This window comes from Herpailurus yagouaroundi, unplaced genomic scaffold (assembly GCF_014898765.1).
Source record: "Herpailurus yagouaroundi ecotype Mexico unplaced genomic scaffold, PumYag 188, whole genome shotgun sequence".
Taxonomy (NCBI): domain Eukaryota; kingdom Metazoa; phylum Chordata; class Mammalia; order Carnivora; family Felidae; genus Herpailurus; species Herpailurus yagouaroundi.
In genome coordinates this window covers 35,961,816-35,978,008 of record NW_024412419.1, presented here as the reverse complement: position 1 = coordinate 35,978,008, position 16,193 = coordinate 35,961,816, and the positions used below count along the sequence as shown (strand labels likewise).

Sequence of the window (16,193 nt, the reverse complement as noted above, 5' to 3'; positions counted from 1 at the left end):
CTTCCCCACTTCCTGGAGCCAGGAGACCCTGACATCCCGACTTATTTTTAGTCAGCTGCCTCTGGAGCAGGGCTGCTGGCCCTGGGCCTCACCCCGCCCTGTCCCCTGCCCCTGGGGTGCATCCTAGGGCCAGAAGGCACCTCAGATCGTGAGCAAACCCACACCCAAGCCATAGCGGGGACAGTATTCTGCCCCCCTGTTCCCCCTTCCGTCCCCCTCCTGCCTGAGACGCCAGCCATCAGTCCTCAGCAGAGCGCAGCCCTCCCGCAGGCCTCCTTCCTGGCTTCCTGCCCTCACCAAGGTCCCCCGCCCCGCCTTCCCTCCTAGAATACTGAGTGTCCTATTCTGTACTGCCTCCCTCTGTGCTCTGTAACCTTGGTGCCGGGGGCCTCTTCCTTGCCCACTGGGTCCCCCCAGGAGCCCCCCACCTCACCCCTAGGGTGCAGTGTGGTGTTGTCTCTCTCTTAGACACAGGTCCTCGAAATTACTCATCCTGGACCAGCTGTCCAGCCTGTGACTACAGCCAAGATGGGCATAGGGCAGAGGATGGGGGGTGGAGGGCATCACTGGGGGCAGCCTCTACCCACCTCCACAGGCCCCAGAAGTTCCCCCCGGGCCCCAGACTTGTTCAGTCCACCCAGCCAAACCAAAGCTATGCTGTGGGGGGACTCACGGCCCCCCCCCCCGGCCCCCAAAAGTGGCTCAGCCAACAACCAACACCCGTTACTGTTTGAGGCCATCCCTTGAGGCTCTCACCTCCCACCCTCCTGCCCACTCTTCCTCCCTCCCTGGAAGGAATTCTCATAAATATGGTTTTCTTCCCCTCACCACATTTCCAAGGATATTTTAATAACCCTGCAGACTGCGTTAAGGGCAACTGGCCAACCAGGCCAGTCCTTACATTTTCACTGTTTGTCGGGCACAGTCAGGCCTAGGATCCACGGCAGACAGGAGAGTTAACCATCGCAGCCCACAGGGAGCTTACATTCCAGTAGGGGACAATGACAAGGAGCAGACAGGTAAGTGAAATATCCAGGATGCTAGCTGGTCATAAGTGCTGAGGAAACTTCCAGCGGGAAAACGGGATACATGTTAGGAGGGGCCGGGGAAGGCTCAGCACACGGCCACACGGATGCACACTGGGGGATGGGGGCTGCAGGGTGACCTCGTGCTCTGCAGGTGGAGGAAATCGGGCCCAAAGTCTGGAACACAGGGAGCAACACCATCCGCTCCAACCAGGTGATTGAACTCACAAGCAGCAGAATAGGCCATTCAACTGCGTGGGCTGGGTGACTCTTGAACCATCCTTGCCTTCCTTTACACACTCTCGAGAGAATAAGACCTCCTAGTGCCCCTGCACCCCTTTCCCACTCTTCCTGACCATCTCTGGCCTAGGCCAAGGTGTGCTGGCCCAAGAAGCCCCCACTTTCACCCAACCTCTGCCATGTTGCCTGGCCCCATTCCCTCTGCTGGCAACTGTGCAATCTTCTCAGTCTCTGGGGTTCTCCAGGGCCCGGACGTTCAACCCCTGGGTCCTGCTGCTGTGGCGGCTGCAGAAATCCTAGAGGTCTCCAGAAACGGCCCTCCTTCCCGCCCTCAATGGCTCCCCTGCCATCAGGCCGGGCAGCCCTTTCCCCCACGCCTGCCCAGAACAAGGGTTCTCCCCACCCTGAGGGGCAAATGGGTTTCATCTTGCACAGCAGCTGCTGCTGTTGGAGGATGCCGGGCTGGCACTGCCTGTGGGCTTGTCTCAGTGCATAGGGAGTTCTGGGTTCCAAAGCTGACGTCTGCCATGCACACAGCAGTAGAGGGGTAGGTATACACATGCTACATTTAACACATTCACCTGAGAACCTTCCCTTCCCAGCTATACCCTGGAAAGAGCTTGGCAGAAGCTCTTGGTGGGAGAGGCTTTTGGAGCCCAGGGAAGGAAGGGGTGAGGGAAGGTGGAAAGAGCAGACTCCCTATGCCAGAGGGGGCCATCTTCCAGGGCACAGAGCCCACCCTCCTTCCATCAGGCTGCTGAGCGGTGACTCAGGGGGCACCGGGGACCAGGGGTTCTACTAGCTTACCTTGAAAAGGACCTGGACTTTGAGAGGAATAATCAGACTGGCCCTGCCACTCCCCGGCACTCTTTCAGGACCTTTTCTACACATGTCTACCTCTCAGCACACCTCTCCAATCCTAATGTAGTTAACCTACCACTTGAAATGGGGGGAAACTGAGGCTCAGAGAGGTTTGGCGGTTTGCCTGAGGCCACGTGGCCCACAGGCAACAAAGCCAGGTTTGACGACAAAGTCAGTACCCTTTTCACGCTGCCAGTGGGATGATCCAACCGGTGTGCTCTCTCTACCTGTCCTCTCTCTGACCGGCCGCGTCTAGGCTCCCACACTCCTGGACAGGTCCCTGCCACCACCTCCTGGGATGTCCTGGTGCTTCGCCCGCACCACAGGACAGTTCTCCCGCGCCTAGCTCAGCCAAGACCAGCATCGAACCTTCCAACAGAATTTCTCTAGGAAACTCTGGAAAACAAAACAAAACAGAACGATTAAGCCCCCACATCAGAGATTCATTCCCAGAGCACAGGGGCCCCAGCCTTAGGTGACTAAGGCCAACGCTGCCCCAGTTTCCTGGGAAAACGCACGCAAGCAGCAATGTTGCCTGGTGCGCTCTGTGCCGGGCTGTGAGGGGAGCACAGGCACCCCCTCTGCCCTCAGCTTCCGTCGTCCGAAGGCGGAAGGCACACGCACCGCAGCTGGGGTTAACGTGGGCTTCCTCTCTCTGTGTCATTCTGGTCCTGACCCTATGGCAGCATGGTTTCTCCAGGAGCCCTTCTCCCAGGGGACCTCACCCACGTCCCTTCCCCTTCCCCACCTTTTTTTTAATGTTTATTTATTTTGGAGAGAAAGGGAGAACTGGGGGAGGGGCAGAGACAGAGACACAGAGAGAGAGAGAGAGAGAGAGAGAGAGGGAGAGAGAGAGAGAATCCCAAGCAGCCTCCACGCTGTCGGCACAGAGCCCAACCCGGGGCTCAATCCCATGAACTGAATGGTGAGACCATGACCTGAGCCGAAGTCAGACACTCAACCGACTGAGCCACCCAGGTGCCCCTCCCTGCCTTTCTTTAGACCCAACATAAAACAAGGGCTGGCCTCTGCCACACCACAGGCACGTGTCCACCCCCATGCCACCAGCCCCCAGCCTGCCATGGAGGAATGTCTTCCGAGGCGGCCCTTCTGAAGTTCACGCCGGTGAGATTTTGCTGGGACCTCCCTGCAAAGGAGGTGGCTGACGTGTGTTACGTGAGCCTGGGGTAGGAAGGGGATGGAGGTCATAGGGGCCCCCAGAGGAGGAAGCCTGGTGGGCGGGAAGGGGGAGTTGCTTCCTAAAAATGGATAGGTAGAAAAAAGCAGGGGTGAAGTGGGGACAGGAAGCCACTGACTGGGCCCCTTTCTCTCCCTGCCCCTGCTCCACGGTTCTTAGGGCAGAACCCAGGACATGACTTGAACATGCTCCAATCCGACCGACTCCTTTACCTGACAACGAGGAATTTGAAGCCCAGAGAAGGGAAGGGATTTGCCCAAGGTCACCGAGCAATTTGATGGCCCTACTGGGACCATGACCCAAGCCGCTGGACCCTGGCCAGTGCTCCGGAAACAGCTGAGGGAATCCTTCCGGCAGTCACCAGTCTTGCACCCACCATAACTCCAGCTGCCAGGCCAGCATGGGATGGAGAGGCCATAGCCTGTCCAAATTTGTAGCCAGGACAGTAGTGTCACAGCGGCACCTGACCAAGAGCACCGGGGACCTAGTGGAGCCTGGGAGGGAGGGCTGGATTTAACCCTTGCCCCCCCCCCCACTTCAGTGTCCAGGGACCCCAGCAGCAGGCTCAGACAGCCTCCCACGCTCCCTGTCTCCCAGCTGCAGCCAGCCTGCGGTGGGAATGGGGATGACAGGGACACCGGGACTCCACACTGCCACCCACACTACCATGGTCCAGCCCTCTTCCCTCCTAAAGCAGCCCAGGCCCCCACGGGAGCAGAGGTAGTGGCATTCCATCTGATCCTTGGCTGCCCTCAGGTTGGAGGGCCCACCCCCAGCTCCAGAAGGGGCCTGCCCCCTCCCCAGGGAAATCAAAGATTAAGACCATTGCATCCTGGGGCTGGGGCCCAGCACCTCCCCCCCCAGCCACCAGAGCGCCAGGGACCCCAGAGGGCTACAGCGGGGCCAGAAATAGCCCCAAACTGCCAGGGAGGGAGGCTCTTTTTTAGTCTCTAGTATGTTCTGGTCCCCTTGCAACCACAATGGTCCATGGAGCCTGCAGGTCCCATGAAGAGCCAGGACCGTCCCCAAGGGGGAGGCAGAAGTCAGAGGTTCAGCAGGAGGCAGAGGGGACACTCAGGGAAGGGGGAGAAGCCTCTGAGGACCCGGAAGTGGGAAGGGCCAGGAGAGGAGGGGAGAGAGGAAGGAAGGGGGGGTAAAATCCCAGGGGGAGGGAGTGGGTATTAAGGGGGGAGGGCACTCTTCCTTTTAAATCACTGCTAATCGATAGATGGCCACAAGGCCACGCCAAGGGCAGGAGCCTTTGGCCAAAGGCCAGGCGAGGGTGTGAGAAGATCAGAGCCGGCAAGCCCTGGGGAGGGTGCAAGCTGACATCCAGGCTCCTTCCAGCCCTGGCGTGCTGACAACAGCCGTCCCCACGCCGGATGGAAGGACGGACGGATGCAGGAGCACGAAGAATCCCAGAATCTAATTTTAGCTGAGTGCTCCCGCCTCTCCTGCTAACAACCGTGAGCAGAGCTTCCCACCCCTGCCCAGCTCCGGCTCTCACGGAGGTACCCGCAGGCAGGGAGATCACCCCCCACAAAGCCGTGAGGTCTCTGCTGGGGGGAGATCCTCCAGCCAGCACAGGGCAGGCAGGGGCTCTGCCCTGGGAAGGCCCGAGGCCTGCTTCCCCACCCTCGGGATGTGGGTTTTCCAGAAAGCTGGGGGCAGGGCAGAGATGGAGCCTCAAGCTAGGTCAACCCATGGTTGACCATGGAGTCAACCCCTCGTGGGCAGGCAGGGACACTGAAGCCCCAAGAAGAACCAAGCCCTGCTTGGGCAGCCCTACAAATGCAGACGAAGGCAGACAAAGGCAGAGCATGACCCCGGCCTCCCCAGCACCCCCCCACCCAGTGCAATTTTCACGGGCACGAAGTCCCACACCAGCCCTGCCGCGCACAGCGACCAGGCCCTCCAGGCAGAACGCCTGGCCAGCAGCGGGGAAGCAGAAGATCGCCGAGTACCAGCTTCACCTGGACAGAGGGCTCTTCGGGCCCAGCCAGCAGCAACCCCGTCTGCAGGCGGTAGCTGAAGTCTCACATCCCGTTCTCGGCACCGCCCCCCACACACAGAAAAGGGAGGTCACGCGGAGGATGGGAGTTGCAGGGGCCTAATGACCTCACAAACTCCCTCTCCCTTGAGCTCCACCTTGAGCCTTGGAGGCAGGTCAGTCGGCCCTAGGGGCACAGGTGCCTTTTGAGCAGGCGGATTGGGGGTGTCCCTCCCGCAGCAATGTTCCAAAGAGGAATTTCCAGCGGCCCTGAATTTCTCAGCAGCTGGCCCAAGGCAGAGGCTGAGATTGAACTCCCTTTCAAGGGTATCCCCTGCGATCCAGGGACCCAGATTCTTACACGCTGAGTGAAACTGGAGGGGAGATGTCTTCCGCCGCTTCTTTAACGGCCTTCTCGGTTGGTCCCTCCCTTTGTCAAGGTCGTCCTAAGACAGAAGCTAGAAAGGTCCGCAGAAGGTAGACGCGCCCTGGCGAGACAGCTCACATCCACCTGGTGAACTGCCAAGCCTCCCTGCTGCCTTCTGTCCCCCCACCCTCACCTCCAAGGTGTTTGGGGGATTATTCCTGGGCGGAGGCATGCTATACCGCCCCCCCCCCATCTCTGCTGCTCTGAGCCCACCTCCTCAACAAACTAACCCTCAGATGGGCTCAGGGTGAAATCAAACGTAAGTGCTGTTCACACAGAACAGCAGGAATGGGGGGGGGGCGGCGGTAAGAGGAGGAGAAGGCAGCCTGGGAGCCGGGGGTCCTGGGATTGAGCTCCAGCTGCACCACCTGTTAACTGTGCGACCCAGGACTCTGATCCTCAGACTCTGAGGATCTGAGAACTGCATAAAGTAGCACAACGGGGATGAGCCTAGCCCTGGCCCTGGCACGCAGCCGGCTGTCAGGGGACGTTTCCTGAACCCGTGCTGTCATTCCTTGAGTCTAGATGCTATCCCTTCAGTATGAAGGCTTGGAACGGCAGGCACGGTGACAGGGCAGCCACGTCTGCCGCCACGTGGCTGTGGGGGTGGGGGTCCAAGGCAAGCCATCGCTCCCTGGGCCTCAGTCATTTCTTTACTAAAATTCGGGGTTTAGACTGAGCTGTCAGGAATGGAAAACCTGTGAAACACATACCATCACTCACATAGTCCGCAGCAGTGACAGGCACGAGCGGCCCATCGCAGCACGGCCGCCTGCCGATTCCAGCCAGGTGCAGTTGCGGAATCCCCGAACGGCAGCGCCACCGAGAGAGAGCTGGAACCACAACTCTTCCGCACCTGCATTTTAACGCTTTGTGGTTCGGGGGGCCCAGCCGGGTGACCTGGGGCCTCAGTTTCCTCCTTGGTAAAAACGGCCACACCCAGCAAGGTTGGGAGAATTAAGATAACGTGTTCAAACTGGACTGCCAAAAGTCCAGCTCCAGAAGGGCTCATTTTCTGCCACCAGCGCCAGAGACTGGGCAGGGAGCTCTTCCCCCAGCCACAGGGGCCTGCCTCCCACAGACCCTCAGGTAAAACAGTGTGGCCCAGTGGAAAGAGCTTGCAACTGGTGACCTCTGTCAAGCCGTCACAGCTTTCTGAGCCTCTGTTTCCCCTGAGTAAAATGGGCAGATCCTTCTTTTACGCAGTGGGCATAAGGATTAAACAAGGTAATCGGACGAAGTGCCAGAAGACTAATTGGCTCGGTCAATGGAAACAAATGAACTTCTTGAATCTAACCCCATCAAGCCTCCCGGCTTTGGCGCTGGAAACGCAGACGGGTAGGAATTGCTGGGAGCTCCTCCCGGGCGAGTGTGGCTTGTTTGTTTGTTTATTTATTTATTTATTTTTTTTTTATTTTTAATGTTTATTTATTATTGAGAGACAGAGCATGAGCAGGGGAGGGGCAGAGAGAGAGGGAGACACAGAATCGGAAGCAGGCTCCAGGCTCTGAGCTGTCCGCACAGAGCCCGACGCGGGGCTCAAACCCACAAACCGCGAGATCATGACCTGAGCCGAAGTCGACGCTTAACCGACTGAGCCACCCAGGCGCCCCACCGAGTGTGGCTTTCTTACCAAGTCCTCGATGAAGCCCACTGTCCCTCCCCCACGTTCACCAGTGATGGTAGATACGTAGGAGTCTCCATCCGTTGCCCATGGCGGAAGCCATGGCCCCAGGAAAGTGTGAATCCTTGTTTATGGGAGATGGCCACCCACCACCAGACCCTGGGGCCTCACTGCTCCTCCCTCTGCCCTTCCCTCCCAGCCCTCGCGCCTCCCTGGGTCCTGCCCCTGCCCCCAGCCTGCTGGCCTCCCTGGCCCTCAGAACCGGGCCAACCTGATACGGGCCCCAGAGGCTGCCCTCACAGAGGTGGGATGGGATCCCCGACTCAACTCCTTACCCAACTCACATGGTGGCTCTGGGGCCTCAGAGGCCTCCTCTGGGAAATGAGATTGATAGGAGTGACGTCCACAGGTCCTCCAGCTCTGATATTCGTAACTGAATCTTAGCGTCAAAGAGCCTGGAGCAGAGCGGTTCTATTCCACTCTTGCCCTCGCCGAAGACAGCAGCTGAAAACATTCTGCAGAGTGACCGTCCTGCCTTCCTCCCCGTGTTCCTCCCGCCCCCCGTGGGTGCTGTCCAACTACCTCCTCTGGCCCCCAGCTGCTGCACCTGACCGCGAGGCGGGGCTGGCTTTAGACTGACTCTCAAACTGTCACAAATCCCCCAAACGCACCCTTGGTGCGTGCTGTCCTCTGCCCGAAACACCTTTCCTGTTTTGTTTCTTGGTGTACCCTTGCTCTTCCCCCAAGACCCAGCCCCAAGGCCCCCTCCTCCGGGAAGCCCTCCTTTTCTTCCCTTGCCAGGCAGCCAGTCTCAGGCTTCTCTGGCCACTCTCGTCCCACTGACTGGCAATGATAAGGGACGCGGGATGGACAAAGCAGACAGGCAGGTGGATAGGTACCAGGTACCTAGGGGAGGAAAAGGCAACTGGCCCTGGGAGGGAGCCCGTGCTTACAGATGCTATTCAAGTAGCTGAGAAATAATTACTCCTGGCAGCCCTTGGGCAACAAGGACACAGCTTGCTTATTACAAAATATCCTTTATTGATAAAATAGCTCAGACTTAAAAAAAAAATACCTGCATATCACAACAAGGGGGCCACAGGCAATAATTGCAGGAGTCTCCCGGGACACACGCAAGACCAGTCAGCAGATGTCACAAGTCAGCCACTCCCCTGGGCCCAGCCTCCCCAGCCTCACCCCAAGGCAATGCCCTGGCCTCACAATGAGACTGTAAGAAGGAGCTAGACAGCCCCTCTCCCCAGAAAGGACTCTCTTTGGTCTCCTCCATTCTCTCCACCCCAGAAAGCTCTCCAAATCCAGCCGGGCCCCTCAGAGTGCCAACAGTGCCTTGGCTGCTCAGCCCTACCCCCCATGCTAGATGCCCGCTGGCTTAATGCTGAAGCCAGGAGCTCCTTGGAGAAGACTGGAAAACATCCTTCCAACGCTCCCAAGTCTTCTGGGTGCTAGGTCCTGGGGTTGGGGAGAGAACCAGGAGAGGAGAGGCCCCTGGAGCCTCATCAGTGGGGTGAAGCAACATGGCTGGGTCAGAGATGGCCAGCCGGCCCCCACCCAAGGTAGGATCAGTTACACATCACAGGGACCCACGTGGGGCTTGGAGAACCGCCTGGGCGCTCTGGTGGAAGGCTCCTGAAGGAGTCCACAGGGCCCTCACTCACCCGTTCCAGCCCCAGCGCCTGCCTGGGGGCCCTGTCACCCACCACAGACTCTCATCTCAGATTGTTCTGATGGGGTGGGTATTTTTGGCCATCTTGGGGAAACAATTTGCCTGCTTGATGACAAAAGACTTGTCCCCCGTTGGGGGGGGGGGGGGGCCAGGCCACCAAAAACCCTCTCGGTGTCGCGGGTGAAATGTCGAGGAGCTGTCATGCAGCATAACAACTAAACCCTTGCAGGCACAAGAACGTGTTCTGGAAGAAATCCTTTAAGTGAAGTAGTTGGTTCTCTCTACCATTCCCCACTTCCAGTTTGGGGTAAGAATTCCCGCACCCCAGGCGCAGAACAAAAAGTCTACAGGAAGACAGGTGGTGGTAAAGACAGAGAAAGGGGATTTTTAGATCTCCAAATAATCATATTTTCTGGTTCTCTAGTGCGTTCCCCCACGGAGCTCAAAGCTTTCCGCAAAGCCTTTCATCTCCCTGCAGCAAGTAGGCGGCAAGCCATTGTCGCCAGGTTTTTGCAGGGGGTGAATGCTAGTGATCAGGGATCTCCCGTCGAGGCAGAGGCCGGACCTCCAGACCACCCCACCAAGGCGAGGCCTCTGCTGGCACACACCCGCCTGCCAGAGGGGTGCCAGGTAAGGAAAACAATTCCAGAGAAGGTTCTGGCCTTTACAGGAGCTACAAATCTAAAGGTAGGGGGAGAGGGAAGAAGGACCAGAAACAGGGCCAGGCCGTTAACTCCCCACCCAGTGCCTGATGGGGACCATGGGCGCCCAACGTGGATCCCTCGTTTCTGCCTCTTCCTCCTCAGCAGCGGGTCCTCCTGGGAAAAGGGGAAGGCTGGCTTCCTGCTCTTTACCCGGGGAAGATGAGAAACAAAAACGCCACAAGCAAGTGACCAGCCAGGGAACAAAGGGTCCTTAAGGAAGGAAAGCCCACCCATGGGCTTGCAGGGGTCTGGGGCATTGGGAGAGAAGTGCTCTATCTGGCCCAGCCTTGGCTATGTTCAGGAAGGTCCAAGCCTCATCCGTGGGCCTGTGTTCACGGGGGTAGAGAAGATGTCCCCCCACAGCCAAGCCAGCAATCGGAGGCCTCAGCTGGACCCCTGTGAACAGCACCCCGGCCCCAGCCCCTCCCAGGGGGCTCCCAAGATGAAGCCTGCAGGACCCAGGCAGGGACCAGAAAGCCCCAGGGAGGTGGCCACATAAAATAGGGCAAGAATCAGAGTGGCCCTGGTGCCGCCTGGCACCAACCCCACACGGGTGGCGGGCAGGTGGCTCACCATGCCGTCTGGGTCCACTGGCGGCAAAGGATCCTTCGGAAGGCACGGCGAAAGTCCTGGTTAAAGATGGTGTAGATGACGGGGTTCAGCGAGCTGTTGCAGTAGCCGATCCAGAAGAAGAACTGGAAGAGGCCATGGGGCACCTTGCAGTGCTGTGGGCAGATGGCACCCAGGCTGTAGCTGAAGAAGAAGGGGAACCAGCAGAGCACAAAAACGCCGATGACCACGGCCAGCACAAAGGTGAACCGCTTCTCCCGAGTCAGCTGCGCCCGCCGCCGCCACCACTGCCCGCTCGAGGTGCCCACGCCCCTGCCCAGGAGCACCTGGCCACGTAGTGTTGCCAGCACCCGGGACCCCTGTGGCTGCTGCAGGGGTGGGCTACAGACGGAGGCAGGAGATGCTGGCAAGGCCTGAGGCTCACACTCTTCCTCCTCCTCCTCAGCTTCTTCCTCTGGAGATGCCCCACAAACACCTTCCTTCCGACCCTGGCCTGAGTTGGGAAGGGCCGACCAGCTGGGTGGCAAGGCAGGGGTCGCAGGATCTTCAGGGGTCTCCCCCTCCTCCTTCTCCCCAGTGGGCTTGGAGTGACCATTGGCCTCTCCAGAAGCAGCCAGAGAGGCCAGGGTTGGCATTTTGGTTGAAGTTCCAGTAGGGACGGGGCGGGACTGCTTAGACTCACCCTCCCTAGGGCGGCCCTTGGCCCTGGGACCTCTGCGGTGGCTGCGCTTGGCGATCAGGTAGATGCGCAGGTAGACCAGGATCATGATGAGGCAGGGTGCAAAGAAAGATCCGATGCTAGAGGCCAGGATGTACCAGGCCTCTTGGTTAAGTTTGCACTGCGGGCGCCCACGAGGCTGGGGCCCCTGGTCGCCCTTGTAGATAAGCGGCGGCAGGGAGATGACAGCTGCGATGAGCCACACGGTGAGGATGATGCACTTGATGCGGCGTGGGGTGCGCTTGGAGTTGTACTCCAGCGCCCGACTCACGGCCCAGTACCTGTCCAGGCTGATGGCGCACAGGTGCACGATGGACGAGGTACAGAAGAGCACGTCGAGCGCCAAGTACACCTCACACCACGTGCGCCGGAAGTACCAGTAGCCCAGCAGCTCGTTGGCCAGCGAGAAAGGGATGATGAGCGTGGCCACCAGGATGTCGGCGGCGGCCAGCGACACTAGGAACAGGTTCTGCGGGGCGCGCAGCGAGCGACTCGTCAACACAGCCAAGATGACCAGCGCGTTGCCAAAGATGGTGAAAAGGATGAGGAACGTGATGACCGCCGCGATGGCCGCGGTGGCCTGCACCGAGTAGGGCTCCTGGTGGTCCATGACGGGGCGGGACGCGGCCAGAGGGGTCGCTGCTCGCCCAGAGCGTGCTCAGCCGGAGACGGTACTGTCCTACGCAGCTAGTCTAGAAGGGGGGATCAACCCCCTGGCGGCGCACAAGGCGCTGGAGCCCCATGGCCAGGCCGAACCCGGCCAAGGAGACGGAGGGATGCCTGGGGCCAGCCACCGCCCTCCTACATCCTCTTCCACCGACACCCGGCGTCCCTGCCGTCCTCTCCGGAGAAGTTTTCCAAGTTGTCCCGCTGCCGTCCCCGCCCCGCCCGGGACCGGGGGAAAGTTGCGCCCTCCCGCTACGAAGCTGCTGGACGCACGCTGGGACCCGGGACCCGGCAGGCCCGGCGTCGGGGGGAAGGGGGGCGCGCCACCGGTTCTCGGAGGAGGCGCAGCAGCCGAGGCGCCCGTTCCGCTCGCTGGCTCTGGCCGGGAGCCGCGCCTGCAAGCAGTCCGCCGCGGCAGGGGAATGGGAGGAGAGCGAGCGCGCCGGAGGAGGGAGGAGACGGGAGGCGGGAGTAGGAGGAGGGGAGGGAGGCGGGGCGGGCGGCGGACCACGGATGGGTGGAAGGTGCGCCTAGTGGGAGGACCGGCCGGCAGCAGCCCGCCCTCCTCGAGGGCCTCCGCCCTGGCGCTCCTACCCCTTTTCCTCCTGGCCTCCGCGCCACGGAAGGCCAGAGATCCGCGTCTGGGGTCTTCGGGACTCCGGGAAGGACGTTTGCAGAAGTGGAAGGATGGGTGCGCACGGGGCGCTGGGACCCGGGAGGGACCTCTCTTCCTGCAGACCGGGTCCGAGCACCAGGATCTAGGACGGTGGGCGCCAGCTGATCTCTCCCCGCGCCGCCCAGGAGCCCCAAGGAGAGGGTGGGTGGGTGGGTGGGTGGATTGGGGCCACCGGAACATAATGAACCACCCCCTCCTACCCGGTGCCCGCGAAGGAAGCCGAGTAGGAGTTGGGGGAGCGGGAAGACTGCCTCGGAACCCCTTCCCCAAATGCTCTCTCTCCCGGAGCGGATTCCGTCGGGCTTGCGGAGCCCAGGGAGGCGCGCGTGGCAGGTTGCGAGCGCCCCCTGCCGCCGCCCGCGTGTGGCGATAGTCCGCGGCCAGCCGGGAGACCCGCGTCCTCGCCGCGTTCTGGGGGGCGTACGGAAAAGGCTCCCAAGGTCGGTGGGGCAAGCCAGTGCTCCAAGATTTAGGACTTCAGTGTTTCTGTTTCCCCGCAGCTGCCTCGGTTTCCTCCACTAAGGGCAAAGAGGTAAGAGGAAAACTGGCTTGGACTCCACTCTCAGCAGCAGCAATGGAGACTCAGGCAAGGGTGGGGTCTTCTTAACACAGCTCAGAGAAAAAGTGGGTGTCAGGGGAAGCTATGAAGGGAGAAGCATCCCTTTGTGTTTTGACACCTCCCCCCTCCATTCCTGCACCCCCCACATATCTGCTGCACACCCTCTTGGAGTGGCTGTGGAAGGAGCCCCGTCTGGCACCCTCACCCTACTCACTCTCCCTGTGGCTGCTGCCACCAGCGTCAGGCTGGGCAGCCTCAAGGGCACATTTTTTCACCGCTTCTGGAGCCCCTGACGCTATAACCCCAGGCTAGAGCCAGGCCCCATATTTATAGCCCACAGCTCTGCATGACATCCTCTGTATAAATAAGCATCGAGCCACTGCTGAAAGTGGGCCTCCTCCAGAGGACCAGGCCTCGAGACAGCACGCATACTGCACCTCCCTTCCTGACTGTTCCATCTTCACGGGACCAGGGAATGACCGCTCAGTGCCCACAGACAATATCTCACCCCTACCCAGGCTCACACGGCAGGGGGTGGAGGGGTTCCTCCGTACAAGTCCGCCCCTGCCTCCTGCCATTCTACTCAGCTGTTCTCTTAGGTGGATCGCCCGACAGCCTGATGGTGGGAGAGGGCAGCCAGCCTGTCTCACCTCCTCCAGAGACAGGTTTTTATGGACACATCCCTCCCACCGGCTGGGCTAGGCTGATAGGCCTGGGCCCTGAGGTTGCCAGGGATGGAGAAGCCTCGGTAGCCCCTTCCCTGAGGGAGGACTGAGGGGTGGGCACCGGAACTTGGAAAGCAGCCACTTAGGTAGTTTCCTGCCTTGTCTCCGAGACTCCCTGTCCCAGGGGCGGAGGGGGCCGAGGAGTCTGAGCGTTCTGGTGGCCCATAGGGACATTAAGAGGGACCACTTTTTCATTCTCTCCAACCATACTCAGACTGGGGGGGGGGGGCACTGGGTATCTCCCAACACTGCAATCAGCATCAGCCTTTTGTCTCCTGGCCCAAGTTTTCCTTGAAAGGTGAGGCTGCCAGGACCCTGAAGGATCTGAAGCCAGGGCTGCTCAGACTCTCTCCCCTGCTCCTTCCTCCCCCACTGGGTCTTCACTGAAGGGGCAGCTCTGGATCTACCAAGTATCACGCCCTAATGGGCACAAGCCTGGGGCGGGGAGCAGGGGAAGGGGGAGGGAGCCAGGGAGAGTCTACAGGCATCTGTGAGACACAGCCCCAGGGTGTCACCTGCTGCCACCTCCCAGATGTGCAGCTGGCTCTTGGGGCAGTGGAGACCATCCTATGACTTGATTCCCCCTCTTCTCTGCAGCTTCCACATCCCCCGCATGCACCTTCCAGTACTGCCTGCTCTGCCCAGCCCCGCATGAATCAGAGCCTCGGGGCCTTAGCAGGGCTTTCCTTCAGCTCTTCCCCAACTGGATCTGACCACTTCCACCAGGGCTGGCAGGACTCAATCCCGGACCCAGCCAGGAGCACCCAGCCACCTGTGGTGGGAGAGGAAGGCCGTGATGGGCACTGGCCTGCCCTCCCGGCCCCACCAGGCTACCTGTTGGTCCCTGGGCAAGCCCTGAGCTCCCACATCTCCAGTCCTTCCCAGGGGCTGGCACCACCCCCCCCTCCCCGACTCTCCAAGGTCCACTCACCTTTTACCCACTGCCCTCGCAGAGAGAAAGAGACACCCTGCTTTTCAAGTTCTTTGATGCTACACAGTACCGCTTTCACGCTCAGAGAGGTACTGAGGTGGGGGTGGATGGGTTTGCTGCATCATACACCCCTCCCCCACTGTCCGCTGGAGCACACATCCCTTCTGTGTCCCCAGTACCCGGCCAAGATTGCTGAATGATGAGGGGGAGTGGCAGCCTGGCATCCACGGATGACCTCCACAGGAGCCTTTCTGAAGGTAGGGCCAAATGAAGGCGTCCCCGAAGGGTGCCCTTGGGAAGAGGGGCCAGGGGTGGGGGGGGAAGTTGACCTCGCACCATCTTTTCCAAAGAAGAGGGACAGCTGTCCCATCCCTAACTGTGAGAGCACAGCAAGAGACGTGCCACCTTAGCTGATTGCGCTGGAGCCACTTCTCCGGGTCCGAGAGAGGACACCGGCCCCAGATTCTCCTGTGCCAGGGTTCCGCAGGGACGACGCCCAACTGGGCTTCGCACCCCAGCTTTCCCCAGTAGCCGCAACCTTTCAAATCCCCCGAACCCCCACCCTGTGTGACCCAACCCCTTGACCTTCCCACGCCCTCTATAATGTAAGGCCACCACCCTCTCCTCCATCACACCTCACCCGACAAAACCCCAACCCTGGTCAGACCTAAATCACCCCCCCCCCCGGCTTTTACCCGAACAGCTGCTCTTTCCGGTGCAAAACATTCATTGCATCCACTGGCCTCGCTTTAAAGTCAGGACCACAGATCTCCAGACTTCTCTAGTGTGCTCACCTTTCCCACTCTTCAGAATCCGCATCCCTCTCCTCCTCCTCGCCCCGCACACCCTCCCCCCCTCCAAGCTGTGACTTTGCCTCCGACTTAGAAGATGAAAGCCATTAGGCAGGAAGTCACCCCCACAAGCGCCTGCATCCGAGCTCCATCTACTCTGAGGGCAAGTCCTGCGTGTGTGTCCCGAACCCTCTCCTATCCCCCAGGACTCTGCTCCTGCAATTATCACCCTCCACGGTCACTCCTCCCCTGCTACAGTGCCAGGCCCTGCCCTGGAAAGCCCTCTATGTCCTCTGTAGCTGCTGGCTTCTCAAACTCTTTGCTGCACGGTCTCTAACCCCTCACATTCTCTCCTTGACCCTCCATGGGGCACCTGTACCCTGTCCTCGGCTGAATCTACTGCTGGTGGGTCATTCGGGACTCATGCCCGAGTGTGTCCTCTGAATTTTCTCAGCAACATTTTAGACGACAGACTCTTGCCCACCCTGGGAACACTGCAGGCCTGACTCCCTCCTCACGGGTCACCCCTTCCTTCTCAGCCCCCTCTTCTCCCCCAAAACTCCCAATCACCGATCCTCACGGAGAGTGGTTTTTGCCCCTTCTCCTCCAGGGACATTTGGCAATCTGGCACTTGAAGAGATTTCCCGATTGTCACAAGAGGAAGGGGATGCTACTGGCATCTCATGGGTAGTGGCCAAGGGCCCTGCTAAACATCTTACAATGTACAGGACGGCCCCCACGACAACTATGACACAAAACACTAGTAACACGGAGACGGAGAGACCCTGGCCTAAATGTCGCAGC

At 59.9% G+C, this 16,193-nt stretch overlaps 1 protein-coding gene across 1 annotated transcript; it reads right to left on the bottom strand.

The window, feature by feature from the left end:
• Positions 1–810: 810 nt before the first annotated feature.
• Positions 811–12,129, bottom strand: ADRA2B (adrenoceptor alpha 2B). Its single transcript, XM_040496652.1, has 2 exons — positions 10,327–12,129; positions 811–2,522 (listed from the first exon to the last, which is right to left on the bottom strand). Coding segments are annotated over exons 1-2 (1,326 nt in total). The 5' UTR covers positions 11,652–12,129; the 3' UTR covers positions 811–2,521.
• Positions 12,130–16,193: the final 4,064 nt, after the last annotated feature.